We start from the raw sequence: 15,056 nt of genomic DNA, 5'->3' as shown, positions 1-15,056 counted from the left end.
AACGGATTGTTTTTCCAGGAGTCTGTGCGGTTGATAGTGCGTAGGTGCAGAACAACAGACTTGATGGTGAGAGTGTTGGGCCCAGAGTAGGCTCCACAGCTTCGGAATCCCTGTCTGATCTGTGTGGACGTTCTTTGTGAGGATAGATCTGTGTCTCGTTAATTTTGGTGTGTAACTTTTTTTTTTTAATTTGCAAGGTTCTTCCTTATAATAAAGTTTATAAAATTAAATATATATATTTTTAAAGTGAATCATGAGTGCAAGAAAGGCTGGAGCCCATCCTAGGGTGACTATGACTAAAATCCACGTGGGTCAGAAAATGGCCGGAGAAATTAGCAGCTCAGCCTTCGGTAGCTGCCCTACCTTTCCTCCAGAACGGGCTTGGGGTTAAGGGGGAAACAGCTCCAAAAAAAGACAGGAGGTAGGTGTTGTTAAAAGCTATGTCTCTGGAATACATACCATTCTGCTATAAATCTCAAGTAATTTCAAATGAAGCATTTAACACCTCTGACATCTGTCATATTTATATATGTATATATATATATATACACACACACACACATATGTACACATGTAAGGTGAATCTTGTCAAGAGTTTGACTTGTGCCTTTACATTTCAAATGTCTCTGTTTTGTTTGGCACGTTTTGGGGGGCGTACATCCCATCATAAGGGTGTGGTAGTGGGGTACCTTGTGGGAGTCCTTCCACTCTTCTCCCTCCACGCTGTGCTCAGGTCACAGGCGACTTCTGTTCCTAAGCCCGCCCTACTTGGTACTATTCTCACTGTGAGGACCAGGATGGCCTTGAACTCACAGAGCTCTGGTGTATACTATGTATACTGTGTGGACTGGGATGGCCTTGAACTCACAGAGGTCTGTGTACGTAGTGGCCGTCGTTATTATTTCTCTGCTTTAGTACTCAGTACCTTTCAGGAACTGCCCCACGAGCTCTAATACCTTACGTCATTTTTTCTTTCACGGTTTCCTCGGGGTGACTTTTCTAGAGAACCCGCCCTGCAGCACATGTGCTCTGTAATTGAAGTGATTTGTGATAGTAAGACGTAAGCGTCTCATCATGACGTCGAATGCAGGCTTGGTGTGCAGGCTGCAGTCCAGTGCTGCAGGAGCTACCTGGAGGTGGCTGTTTCCTTTTTTAAGTTTGCAGTTAGTCGTTCGCCTGCTGGTTACGGCAGGACACGGAGTCTAAGATTCGGACACCTCAAGGTTGAGGGCCCTTCCTCAGCGATATGCTCTCTCGGGACTGCTGTCCCGTGATTCCTTTCTTTCCCAGCCATCAGGAACGAAAACTGACTATCTTTGGCAGCCAGATGGGGAGTAGGAGGGCGTAGAGGCTGGTCTCACAGGACAGTGACTGCAGTTTGACATATGAATGCCAGCTTGCAGTTAAAGCTGAGTTTCAGAGAAACACTAAACAGTTTGCCGAAGTACGCCTGTACAACATGATTATACTACTGAAACGGATCCATTCTTTATCTGAAAATCCAAGTTTAATTAATTTTTTTCTGGAAACTCAGTTTTTTGTGTACTGGACCTGGCCCCTGCACTAACTGGTGAACATCCCTGTTCCTGGCCCTGAGCTGCACAGGCCTCAGTTCCCATGCCACAGCTACAGGGTGAAGCTGGTCCCCACAGCTCCCCCAGCTTTCTCAAGCCGGTGCTTTGCTAACACAGCTGCTGGAAAACCGCCTTCTAACTTAACTGGAAACAGAGGATAGCAACAGAACCCTGCCCTCCGCAGCAAATCCAAGTAAATAACAAGGCAAGGCAGCGGGAGTCGGCGAGGGGAGCCGAACTTTATTCTTCGGCTTTGGATTAAAAACAAATCAAAACTTAATCCTAATAAAAAATGTAAATTAATACCAGGAACACACTGAATATCTAAAAAACAGCTCCGCATGCCCAAAGAAGGGGGAAGGGTGCTTGAAACGTCCTGCTGCCAAAATCTGGTTTCTTCCTTTTGCTCGTGCTGGAGGGGGTGGGGAGGCGGAGGGTTTGGGCCTCTGCCACCAAACCACAGGCTGCTCTCTGGCCTGCCCTGCAGTTTGGATGCCTGACAAGACTCAGTGAAAACAAGTGCTATTTGTTTTCCTGTGCCTAGTATTTAACTGGAAATCGAAAGGCTAAATTTCCAATCAGTTGTTAAGCAGCCCCAGATGTGAGCTCAGGGCAGTGCAGCCGAGCACAGCGCAAGCGCAGCCTCCACCTCCTGCAAGCCACGCCATGTGTGACTGAGGGCTGCTGTGTGCAGATGTGCCTGAGAGGAACTGGGGCACGCTCGCTGTGGAGGAGGGACCTTAAAACAAACACACTGAAAATCCTCTGGGTTCTATTGTACTGCATTTAAAAATCTGGATCGAAAACACAAAATGCAGAAAAGCTCCCTAATGTCCTTCCCTGGCAGTTCTGCTCCCAGACTTGGGAGCCCACAAAATTAGCATACCTCGAATGATATTTTACGTATGAGCTGCTAATTGACTCAGCGTCCCTTTTTCTGCCTGTGGGCTGGAGGTGAATGGCCACCGAGACCACAGGGAAGGAGGAGGCAGACCCCTTCAGGGGGCCTTCCACTGGTCAGCAGGGATCGCTAGAAAGTCAGGAGTGGGGTGCAGTATAAAAATGTAGGGCTGTTCAGATCCCGAAGCTGGAGAGAACGGGACTCGTCGTCCTCCCCGTGCACCTAGGTCGCAGCCTCCAGGAGGGGACCCCAGGGAGTGGCGTGCAGGGAACGGGCTGGGCCTGGAAACACACATAGCTTTCGTGGGGCTGGAGATGTCACCCCAGTAAAGCAGGGTTCTGGCTGTATCATCCCAGCTTTGCCAGTGAGATCTCTCCCCAAGTAAACTCTCTCCTGAAGGCAGATTAAACAAACACAGACCCGCGGTGGTTCTTCTCAGATCCCTGGTGGGATGACTCATTGTGTCCTGAGGAGGTTCCAAGTGGTTGTGTACCACGCATTTCTCCTCAAGAGGCTGCTTATCTGTGGGTTTTTGTGGCTCGTCCCGAAAAGCCTTAATTGTATAGGGTTGATCTCTTCACGAGCTGGGGTCAGTCAACCACCGCAGTTCCTAGGAATGAGTTTCTGCCCCTTTGTGGGAAGAGAGCCTTTCCGAAATGTCACTGTGGCAGCCACAGCGCTGGAGCCAGGCCAGCTTCAGCTGGTAAAGCTGCTGCAGAGAGGGTTGGAGAGGCCCTCCTGGCCTTCACCCTCAAGCACCAGAGATGGCGCTGGATGCTGCTGTGGACGAGTGGCCCCGGGCCCCTGCTCTGCCCTCTCACGGTTTCCTGAGCAAGACGTCCTGTCAGGGGGCTCGGCCAGCATGGACTTTCCTGGCCCTCAGGTGTTTTGGGTCATGTCTGAGTGTAGGCCCAGCCCTGTGAAACCTTCACTTTCATTCAACAAACTGAGATTAAACAAACTTGGGCCCATTGAAGGGAAGACTGGTTTTTCCTTGTGTCCGCTAATCTGGTGACCTGGTGCATCTGCCCTGCCCGGGCGCTGGGTGATCATGTCAAACGTTAATCTCTGGTGCCTTGGGTAGCAGGTTGGATGGCCTCAGAGAGCCATGTGGGAAGAAAAGTGAGTGTTGCTTAACGTTTTCTTCTCATATCCTGGGATGACGGGGAAGCTGCCTCCCAGGAGGCTCTGGGGTGCTGGTGTGCAAGCACTCGGCTCTGCCCAGCTGCAGAGGGTGGAGTTGTGATACAGTTCCTATAACGGCCTGCACAGCCCGTTTCTGGATGACTATGGAATGGCCAAACTCCTTCCTGGGTCCAGACTGTCCAGTGTATTTGACATAGCGTGGTTTCTGCATCTCCAGTCCTTATCATCTAGATTTCTGGCTTTGGAACCACTTCATTATATCTACATGCAGGGTAGAATTTGTATTTTAAACTCTATTTTTGCCATTATTTCTCGGTGGCTTGGAGTCCTCTCCGCAAACCTGAGCTGCTAATGATACCATGATGGTCATTCATGTACCATCGGACTGTGAGTGACAGTCCAAGCCGAAGACTCCTCTACCTGAAGCCCACAGTGACCAAAGCTCATTTGACCTTTAGTCCCTTTGTCGTTATCTGTGAGGAAGCGTTCTTGAGAGTCTAGAGTTCCAGGGGATTAGATCAACATTGCTTTGTTCCATGAGTGCAGGCAAAAGAAATCCCTTCCTAGAGTTTGGATAAGAACGCTCAGCGTCTGCTCTGGTGAGGTCTGTCACAGAGCCCTCGAGACCTGTTTGGAGGATATGCGTGCATGCCTATATTTAATGAGCATTAAACAGTGTGCATCGCTGCTGAATGCTCCAGAGTATTTGCACATATTACTTTATTCCACCTCTGCGGCAATCCTGTGACTATTTTACTGTATGATGCAGAGGCAGAGTGGCAGGCTTGGTTCGGTATTAGTAGCAACATTCTTCAGAACAGCAAACAGGGGCCTTGTTGGGGCCTGACCTGAAGACATGGCTATGTGTCATCTGTCACCCTGGTGTCTAGCATGGAGCCACTAATGGCTATCCCAAGCCTGGGACTTCACAGCCAACTGGGACATGAGGAGAGGTGAGCAGAGGCCTCACTCTAACCATGTCTATTGTAAATGGCTTCAGAGCTGGGATGTAGGCTCTGCAGTGTTCTCTTGGCAAGGGTTTAGACATTGTTTCTTTGACCTCTTCCCCAAGTACACGCCTTCCTCTGGGCTCCTGGTTGGCCTACTTTTGGCTCTGCTCCACAGGCTGCCTTGCTTAATTACACATATATCCTTAGCCCCTGGGGGGCCATTTCATCATTGAGGTTAGATGTGCCTAGTTCAACTTTCTTAGCTTTGGCAGAGGACACCATCCTGGCCGTCCACAGAGAGTGGATTATAAATGAGAAAATGGGGGTGGGGGCGCAGGAATCTAGCTTGGAAGGTCCCGAAGGACGCAGACCAGTGTGTGTGGCTTATGGCCTTCTCCTTTGCTTCTCCCCAAGGACGTGGCCTTCAGGCCCTGTGTTCCCTAACCGTTCTTGGGTTTGGTTGCTCAGTGGGCCAGAGTATAGCTCCATTTCTCCTGGGGCTTGTATCAGCCATTCACAGAAAGTGTGTCAGCCAGAGGTTCGGGGCAGTGGACCCTGTAGGGGATATAACAAAGAGTTACTGCAGGAATTGCCTTGGACCGCTGTAGGGAAGGTAAGAGGAGCTGAAGATAGAACTTTCCGGGAGAGACTGATGCCATGGATGTGAGCCGGCGTGGACACAGCATGAATGTCTTCTTCCTCGGGTCTTCCCCTTCTGGGCCCGTGAGGGCTTTCCACTGCTGGGCCAGGCTGTCCCACAGCCCCAGGACTGGCCTTCCGTAGAGTCAGTCATTCTTGGGCTTTGGTCACACCTGCAGTACCCCTTCCTGACAGCGTGAGGTGTGTGCGGTCACTCATGGGCCTGTAGCTGACAGTCATGTGTCTTGTTGGGTATGAAAACACCTGAGCACAGCAGCAGGATGGAGGAAGGGTTTACTGTGGTTCAGTCTGGAAGGACAGCCCATCGGGGGAAGGTGGTGGCAGGGACACGGGCAGCCAATCACAGGCATCCATCGTCAGGAAGCAGAGAGACGGAGGCTCGACAACTCTCCCGTTCCTTGACTCTGCCGGGACCCCAGACCACGGACTGCTGCTGTGCACACTTAGAGGGGCCCTCTCACCTCAGACACACCAGTCTAGAAATCCCTCACACACATGCCCAGAGGGCTGCCTCGTGGGTGAGTCTAGACCCTGCTGAGCTGCCAGTGTGAGCCGCCACGGCAGCCGAGCCAAGCTGATGTCCAGAGCGAGCCATCGTGAGTCTGCACGCCGCACATCTGTACCATCGTGCTCCATCCGTCCCGGGCTCTCCTCAGCCATCTTTCAGTCATTGCGCACTTGGGGATCTAGCTGCTTTAGCTTGGTTTCCAGCCAGAGAGTTTGTGTCCGCAAGTCATGCCTGCCTGTTCAGTCAGTCCTTCCCCTTCTCTTTCCTCTCACTTTTCCTCAGGCAGCAGGGTAGGGAGGGTCAGAGAAAGAAATAATACAGAAGGCCAGAAGAGGCCTTCCTGCTCCTCCTTTCTGCTCTCTGCCCGCAGATCTTTGCTGACCTGGGGGCAGATTTTCTCAGCAAGGGGAGATGGCCTGCCCAGGCCTGCCCAGTGCCCACCATCCCACGTGGACAGAGTACATGGGGGGGGGGGCGGCGGTTTTGAACTGTGCTCACACCTTGCTCAGCTGTGTGAGCTCCATTTGATGGCTCCGAGCTCCTTTCTTGCGTTGTCAAAGATTGACACTGCATAGGACCTGCCCAGCAAGCATTCACATCCAGGCCATGACTGGCTCTCCTCCCAGTGTGCTGTCAGTGTGGGGCCAGGGCTGGAGGAGGCTTGACCCTAGCACACAGAGACTCAGTTCTTCAGCCCTGATGCCCACCCTGTGGCTTCCATAGGTCCTCCTGCTTCTTCAAACCATCACTTCCTGTGAGGCAAGAGGTTTGTGCCATCATGGACGAGGAAAACCTATAAAAGCATTCTAAGACCCTAAGGGCTATCTGGCTTCTGTCAGCTTCCGTTTGTGCCCGTAGTGAGAGGTACGCAGCCCCAGCCTGGGGGTAAATAACAGTGACAGATTCAGCAGCAGGAACAACTCCTGTAGGCCTCTGCTGACACCCCCCCCCATCCCCGTCCACCTTTAGGTGGCAAATGTACTTCGAAATTAGGCCCACGTAACTACTTTGTTGTTGGTTTTTGTCTGTTTGGGATAGGGTCTCACTGTGTAGCCCTGGCTAGCCTGAAACTCACTACATAGATCAGGCTGGCCTCACATTCTTGGAGATGCACCTGTGCCTGCCTCCCGAATGCTGGGATGGAAGGCCCGAGTCGCCGTGCCTGGCAAGCCTCTTCTACTATCACGGGAGCCTAGAAGGTGAGGAAGCGTGAACTCGGAAACCCAGAGCGTTGTGCTGTAAGGCCCGGGTGCGTCTCCGGCTAACCTGGGGTCCACACTTGATTACCCTGGGCCTAGCCTGGTCCTCAGCCCTCGGCTGAGAGCTTTCGAGTCTTCTTGTAGCGACCCTTCCTCACGTCCACTCAATCCTTGTGCTGCTTCTGTGGGTGTCAGCACACCGCCTCACACTGGCTTACATCCAGGCGTGCCCTTGCTGGTGTCCAGGGCAGCACCAGCATTTCCTGCGTGCTGTGTGCGAGCATGTCTGAAGAGCATGCAGGGGACTCGGTCTCTCTCATCATCTGACAGTTCAGGAAACGTTAAGAGCATCCCAAGATGGCCATGATGAATGCTTTGAGGAGAATTAATAGTCAAGTACATTCTAAGTCATTTCGTTGCAAGAAAGTAACCTGGTTTGAGTTACAAAAGTAGTTACATAAATTTGCATTTCCTGAATGCATGGTTGGCAAATGCTGCAATGACATGGCTCGAGAACACGTAGCTTTGCAAGTCACGAATGTAGGTTTATGGCATGGAAGTTATACTTTCTTCAGAATAAACCCTTTCAAAATGATCAAGCCATGACGTATGCTAATAGAAAGCATGTCTCAGGTTGAATTTCACGTCACGGGACTTGGAAGGAAGTGGGCGAGCACGTTCCTCCTGAGATGACTAAGGGTTCACTCCCCACTGGAGACAGGGCTTTCTGAGGCCTGAAAGGTTTGATTTTGCTGGACTTTGCACACAAAACATCCTCTATGATCTCCCCGATGCCTTTCTGTGGAGGCGGGGGGGGGCACCCAGGGCCGATTTTCGGACCCTGTTTAAGCACGGAGCCTTTCCTGTGAGGCCTCAGCAGGCTTTGCCTTATCATCGCGGAGCTGTGGCTTCTCTTATTTTGCAAGACCCACTTTTAAAGAAAACAAACAAACATGCAAGACAATGGCTCCATCTGCCATGTGGCTGCTTTCCCCCACCCCTTCCCCAAGGGAGGAGAGTCTCATTTGGTCACAGAGCAGTCTTGTCCAAACTTCTGATCTCCACATGCCACTGTGGTAATAACTCCCCCCCCACACACACACCCTGCACATTTACAGAACAAACACACACGTGGAGACATGGGAGATAGCTGTGATTTAATGCACTGAATTTATTAAGGAATCTGCAATAAATAAAATCAATACCAAAGATTACTTGCAGGCCTGGTGACGTAACGCCAGGCAGAGCGCTAGTCTAGGCTTCGAAAGTCCCTGGCTTCAGTCCCCAGCACCGAGAAAACAAATGAGTAAAGAAGATTTGTGTCTCTGGCCAGACCAGCATTACTCAGCTGTGCACCAGAGACAGGGATGGGAAGGGTTATGATGTAGCCTCTAGAGTCCTGGGTTCCACTCCAACCGTCCTGGAAGCTGCATTTTGACTCCTCCCGCCGGTTGTACACTGGTGTGAAAATCACACTTGGGGAGTCACTGGCTGGGAGTGACTCCTTGCCATTGAGTGTGTCCTGAGTCTAAGACTCAATGGGTGAACGCCCACGGCCAGCCTGTGCAGGCACCCCTTCCTTGAGGTTATATTGGAAGAAGACTATCCAATACAGTCAAGCATGAACCATGTGTCGTTCTAACTATAGGTAAATAAAATATCACTAATTCATCCAACGTCATACTTGACCATGTAACGTTTTATAAAATAACTCTAGGGTACTTTACTTTTTGTAAAAAAAAAAAAAAAGTCTTTAAACTCCGCTGTGTCTTTTATCTTCCATGTGGGTCCGTTTAGCCCCATTTCAGCTGTTAGTATGTGCTCAATGGCTACCCCACTGGCTAGTGCGAGAATGGGCATGAAGATGGTTCCTAGCGCTCCTGATGTCTCCACTCCTCAACCTGACCTTGGACTGCCCTCAGCATGGGCTCGGGGCAGGCACAGACAGCGGCTGAATTTCAGGAGCCAGTGCCGGGACCTGGGGTGTGTCCCTATAGGACACGGGGTTGGACTCGGGCCGCAGAGGGAGCGCTGCAGAATGGGCAGGGTAAATGAGCATGTCCTGTGCCACGGTAGAAGGCGCTGGGTGCAGCAGAGGATGTATGCCAAGGTGGGGATACTGCCAGGGCACAGCTGCTGGCCAGGAGGCAGCTCTAAGGCCTGTGTGTCCAGGCGACTGAAGGCCGGGTTCTGAGGGCAGCGTTTGAGCCGTCATCAAGCAGGGGCTGTGGGACGGACCTGGTGGTCGGCTGCGCGCTGGGGCCTGACTGGGTCTGGGGTCGGGGGTTTGGGTGGAATCCAAGGATGGGCGCAGGACAAGAGGAGGCGTCGGCAGCCGGGGCACTGCCCACGGCGTAGCGCCCTCTTCTCCCTGACTGGCTTGGGGAGGAGCTGAGGAGAAACTGCTGCAGCTTTCGGACCTCTGGGTCAGCTGACCCGCTGACATCACTGCAAACTCAGAGAAGCTCATTTCCAGGAAGACTCACTCGGCCTTGGCTCGGGCCTATGAGACTCACACTTGAAGGCACGTGTGAGTCCACGTAGGACCTGAAGAGTTAAAGCTTGAACACAGGTGTGGAATTGAAAGGGCAGACTCCTCCTTCACTTTTTTTCATGTACTTTTGGATGAGGTTATTGAATCTTATCCAGAAAAAATAATAAACTTGGCTCTCGTGGCCTCGCCGTAAGTTCTTGTAATAAAACTCCCAGCCTTGGCAGAGAGAGCAATGCTCTACACTTTTAAAAAAGCTCTGGTAGCATAACCAGAATTTAAAATACAAACATTGTGCACAGTTCAAGCAGGAAAGAACATTCTGCAGAGGAAGGGACTCAGGCGTGCCTCAGTTTCCCCAGAACTGGTAGACTGTTAAATCCTGGGTGATTCTTCCCTCAGCAGACCCTTGCTGAGAGCCAAGATCCTCGGAGCTTGGTGTTCTGCACATTCCCACAGGAAGACATCCGTCATGTCAGGGAATGTCAGCGCGTTGGGTTTAATTAGAAAGCGGGAGGGAGGGTCAGCGCTGGGGGTGGGACCCAGAATTGCTAAGTGTGCTTTGATAATTGCTTTTCAGCTGGAGAAATGAAGTCCTTAGCTTTCAGGCCTGGCTGAGGGTCACTTCTGGGGAGCTAGGACGGCAAGAAGCTCTGCGAACTGGGGTGACCGCTCCTTCCTGTCAGTCGCCTCAGGGAGGGCTCCGTGAGCCCTATTCACCCGTGCCTGTGCCACCTGCTCTGTCAGCTGAAGAAATTCAGAATGATCGCTTGTCCCTCAGGTCTTTGTGAAGGGAAGGTAGCGTGTGTGTGTGTGTGTGTGTGTGTGTGTGAGAGAGACAGAGACAGAGAGACAGAGACAGAGAGGCGTGGGGATGGGCAGGAGGAGGCGTGTGCAAGTGCGCAGCTGGGTCCTGAGGAGGGCAGGGAGAAGGGGATGAGGACAGAGAAGCAGAGAGCTGTGACTAGCTCTGTATGGTGAACCCAGGCATGTGGGAAAGTGGTGTGAAATGGAGGCCAGCCCCTTCCCCAGCTCTGGGCCATAGTAAGATGCTCAGCTGCCCTGTATTATCACGTGCCTACATTTTAGGAAGATTTTCCAGGCAATAGTGAGGATGAGACTGCAACTGTATTTTTTTTTTTAAGATTAAAAAGAGTGAGGACCCTGAAACGAGGTGGAGCGTGGGCAGTGGAGAGAATAGCCTCAGGAAACTTCTATTGTTTTATCCAAACAGAAAATCTTTGTGCCTAATGTTTTATTCTCTTAAAACAGCACTCTCACATTTACCAATTCACTTCTTGGGGTATATCATAAAATAGACGAGTAGTCTCTGCTCTTTATGTCTGGCACACATCTCCTGAAACCTTTGGTGTCCCCATATTGATATCTTGCATGTGTTCATGTGATAACAGGGCTACTGGGTGGCCTCAAGTTGGGGGCTGTTGCCAGGGGAACCAACTGCAGGATCATAGTCTGCGACCTGCGGCCTCTCCCACAGTTGAGGGAGGAAGTAGACCTCATCACCTCTGGCCTCGGGTTCGATCAAGCCCTGCCCATCCAGAGAAACTGGATCTTGCCTAGTGCCGTGTTCACAGTCTGCTGGTGAAGATCTGGCAACCGAGGTGTCTAGGTGTGAAGCTGAGAACGCTGTCCAGAAGAGTGAAATGTGACAGAAGTCCTGTGACATCTTCAACCATCTGAAGGCGTGTGTCAGCAAGAGTGAGGAATGACTTTTCTGACCTTGTAGGCATGAGTCAGAGCAGCAAACTGAAGGCGCATCTTAGGGCTCAAAAGAGGACAGGGCTGCAGAGATGGCTGGCCATGGAAGAGCGCTGGCTTCTGGGACCCACGCGGTAGGAGGAGATAACTGACTTTCACAGGCCGTCCTCTGACCTCCAGATGTGTGTCATGCACATGTGCCTACACACACATACACACACGAGTGTCTTTTTGGGAGGAAGAAAAGAAGAAAGGAAGGAGGAGGAAAGGAATGGAGAAGTGAAAGAAAAGCAAGGGGAAGGAAATGAAAGGAAAGGAAGAAAAGGGACCTGTCATGAGTGAGTGGTTACTCCTGGGGGTGAGAAGGCCGGCGGTCATAAGCCTCATGCCGGCCTGCCCTGGTGCTGAGGCAGACTTCTGGCATCTCTAGGATTCTCTCTCAACTGTGGAAATCATGCTTGTTTCTGGTCCTGAGGACTGCGGGGGTCCACCCCTGAACAGTACCGCCTGTGAGTCTGTCATGGCTGGGAGGGCCTTCGTGGGCCACAGAGCTGGTGGAGCGGACAGTGCTGGGTGGTCACGTGGACATTCCCGCTGACCACAGTGACCCCCTCCCTGCCCAGGCAGCTGATGTGCCTGAGGAGTGGCCGTAGCCCTCTGAATTCCTCAGCTCTGAGAGGATTATGAACCTTGGGGGGGCCTGGAGAGGAGACCGCACGGGGCAGGCTGATGGGGTACATCAGGGAGAGGTCAGCAGGGCCCCCGTGGGCCTCACTGTCACATGGCTCCTCAGTGGCCCCTTCCCACTGTCGTTCCTGCTAAGGGTGCCATGAGGCACATCTCTTTGTTCACGCTGAAAAATGCCTGCTCTGCATAAGGTACATAAAGCGCAGAGCTGAACCTCAGAATGTGAGAAAGGACCTGGCCACCGTGTAGGGACCCTGCCTTCACACCCGGCACAGAGTGGCAGTGTGTCAGGAACCCTCTATACGGCCGTGGGGGACGAGCCGAATACAGAGGTGTAAGTGCTTCTCAGTACAAGAAGATGTCACTGCAGGGCTGCTGTCAGGAAGCCTGAAGACGATGGTTGGGGGTTCAGTGTTGATGCCTGGCTGCACCCCAGCTGAGACCTGCTTGGTGCGACACAGGAAGACGGTTGGTGATCTTCAACGTGAACAAAGTCAGAACAAGGTCAAAGCTAAGCCTTCCATGCCGGCTTTGCTTAACCGGTGCGAGGCTCTTAGAAGTCGCCATGGCCACACAGAAGGCATGTGGTGGTGCCTGGCATGCAGTGGCGGGCACTCAGTGACCGGTAGTGACCCAGTTTTGACCCAGGCTACTAAAGATCACAACCGGGCCTCCTGAGCCAGCGCTGATGGAAAGCCTTCCGGGGTCTGTAAGAACTGAGATAAGGAGCTTACCGCCAAGCCTGGCAACCCTCCAGGTGTCCTCTGACCTCAGCACACATACCCCCAAACACACATGCACATACAAATAAACACTGAAACAACAACAAAAAGCTAACCCTGACATATATCATAAGAGGGGCGATGAGGGGGTGATGCTGAGGGCGTTTGGGTAGTGAGGACACTTCTCCACAACCTTCCTGGCGTGCACTTTTGGTGTCTGCAGCAGAGGTGCTCAGGGTGGGCCTCAGCGCCGTTTCGGACAGTTCTGGACAGTTCCGGACACTGTAGCATGGCAGGGAGAGGCTCTGGCCAGGGTGGGAACTGGTGTCAACCTCTCCTTCTGCCATGCAGTCAAGATTATTTCTCCACAGACACTGCCAAGTGTCCCCCCGGGGGATAGACTCATCCCTGGCTAAGGGTCCCGGCATGGAGGCATCTGCAAGGTGCCCCCGGCGGGTGTGTGCCTTCCACACCAGGAAGCATGCAGCGAGGCATTTCCTAAGGAGACCCGAGGCACCCAGAGCCCGCCGGGCCGGCTGGGCCCGCTGTGGAGGCTGTCAACTCTTCAGGCACATCCTGCCTCCGCTGTGATTAAGACAGGGGCAGGGGAAGAATCAGCATTGGAAGTACGCGTGTGCAGGCACGGCGGCGCGTGGCTGTGATTGTGGCCCTTGGGAGGCTAAAGCAGGACGCTCGGGAGTTCAGAGCCAGGCTCATGCATTGCGAGAGCAGCCTCAAACACAAACAAAGGCTGTGTGTATAAATGCATGTGAGGATGAGAGAGTGTGAAATAGTGCCTAGGAAATGTTAGTTCGAGTCGCAGTGGAGGGGCAGGTATTAACTCGTGCGAAGAGTGAAAGCTCAGCCGTAAATGGGGGAACCACGGGAGCCCCTGCCTTTGTCCCGCCTTTTGGTTTGGGGTTCGTTGTTGATGCGTGGCTACCCAGTGCCTCTTAATTAGTGACTGGATTTTTGTTAAGAATAAATAGTGCAAATGGAGCTTCACATAGGACGTTTATAGTTTTGATGCTTATGAGCCCTGTCACCTACATTTTGGGTTTTCACATTGACACAGATAAACATGAATCATATAAATACTAGCCTGTAGCCCCTCTGTCAGCCATCCACACCGCAGCAGCGGTCTCCTCTTCACCGTTCTGTGCAAGGCCAGAGGTGGTCTGAACACGGCCCAGCAACGTGGCACGTGCGTGGACCTTCTTGCAGGTTTTCTTGGGATCTGCTTGGCATCCTGTTGACCTCACAGCCTGTGGGGATTTTGAGTTAACTAAGTGAGCTGTTACGTATGTCCTTCTACTGCCGGGAGGTCTGAAATGAGAAACCCCGTGGATGATTGGGCACCTCTGGCCACTCTGTGCATGCTCAGGAAAGGGGTCTTGCTGTACCCTGTTGCAGTGACTCTGTTTGGAAGATGTGACAGCTGTGGAAGCCACGTTCAGTTACTCATCAGACCATGAGATTACTTGCCCTGACCCTGAAGTCCATTTGCACACTTGCCAACACTTCCTGTGTGACATGCAATATTACGGTATTGGCACTTGTGTACAATTGACTCAAATGGCATTGGTTCCAGGGCCACCTACCTGTGCCAAAATCCATAGATGTTCATGTAGCTCGTAACGTGGCATAGTGTTTGCGTACAAACTACACCCCTGCTGTAGACTTGATCTTATCCCTGGGTTAGGAGTGGCATCCAGTCTAGAATGCATGCAGTACAAAGAATACTGTTTAGGAAAGGACATGGCCAAAAACTCGAAGCCCGTCTGCCTTGAGAGAGGTGCTGTGACGTCCCTAAATGTCCAGTTGAGTCTATAGACCTGGCACATACGCCCATGCGTGTGGGGAGAGGCAGACATGGCATCACTGCAGATGAAGGTGCTGGTGCTTGGCCCGTTGGCCTTTAATGGAAGCTGTGGAGAGTATCAAAGATGACTCTGCTGTTAGTGCCCGTTCACGGCCCAAGGGGACATTCGGCCTGGGCTTATCCGGGAGAAGTGGGCCTAAGCTGGCCTGGGTCCGCTCCTGGATAGCTTGGCTCTGTCACGTCTGCACATCGCAGGGCAGAGACGAGTCAGGCAGGCTGTTTAAACCTGGCCAGGGCTTCCTCTGCTTCTGGTTTGGCTCCGGGTTACTATGGCATGTTAACTGTGGGTTCTGTTTGCTCCAGGTGTCAGAGGGCTCCGTGGTCCAGTTTCCCTCAGGAAACTTCTCCTTGACAGCGCAAACAGAAGAGAGGAATTTCCCTCAAGGAAACGAGCATCTGTTACACTGGGCCCGGAAGGAATATGGAGCAGTGACTTCATTCACTGAACTCAAGATAGCAAGAAACATCTACATTAAAGTGGGGGAAGGTACGTCTCTCGGGCTTCTGGGCCGACGGATTTAGAAGCATTGGTGGTTCGCCTGCCTGAGCCCAGCAGGTCAGTGGCAGGGGCGGCAGGAGTGCAGAGAGCTGGACCTGGCAGAGTCCTGAAAGAGGCC

The 15,056-nt window shown here is 52.2% G+C and overlaps 1 protein-coding gene across 1 annotated transcript in view; it reads left to right on the top strand.

Annotated features, from left to right (window-relative positions):
- Tgfbr3 (transforming growth factor beta receptor 3) overlaps positions 1-15,056 on the top strand; it is a 123,241-nt gene that overhangs the window by 66,674 nt on the left and 41,511 nt on the right. The window contains exon 5 of the mRNA XM_021637895.2: positions 14,743-14,926. Within this exon, the coding sequence (XP_021493570.2) occupies positions 14,743-14,926 (184 nt within the window). The remainder of the gene's footprint in view (positions 1-14,742; positions 14,927-15,056) is intronic.

Source organism: Meriones unguiculatus, chromosome 3 (assembly GCF_030254825.1).
Source record: "Meriones unguiculatus strain TT.TT164.6M chromosome 3, Bangor_MerUng_6.1, whole genome shotgun sequence".
Lineage (NCBI taxonomy): Eukaryota > Metazoa > Chordata > Mammalia > Rodentia > Muridae > Meriones > Meriones unguiculatus.
The sequence above is the reverse complement of the archived record's forward strand: the minus strand, read 5'-3'. Positions and strand labels throughout refer to the sequence as shown.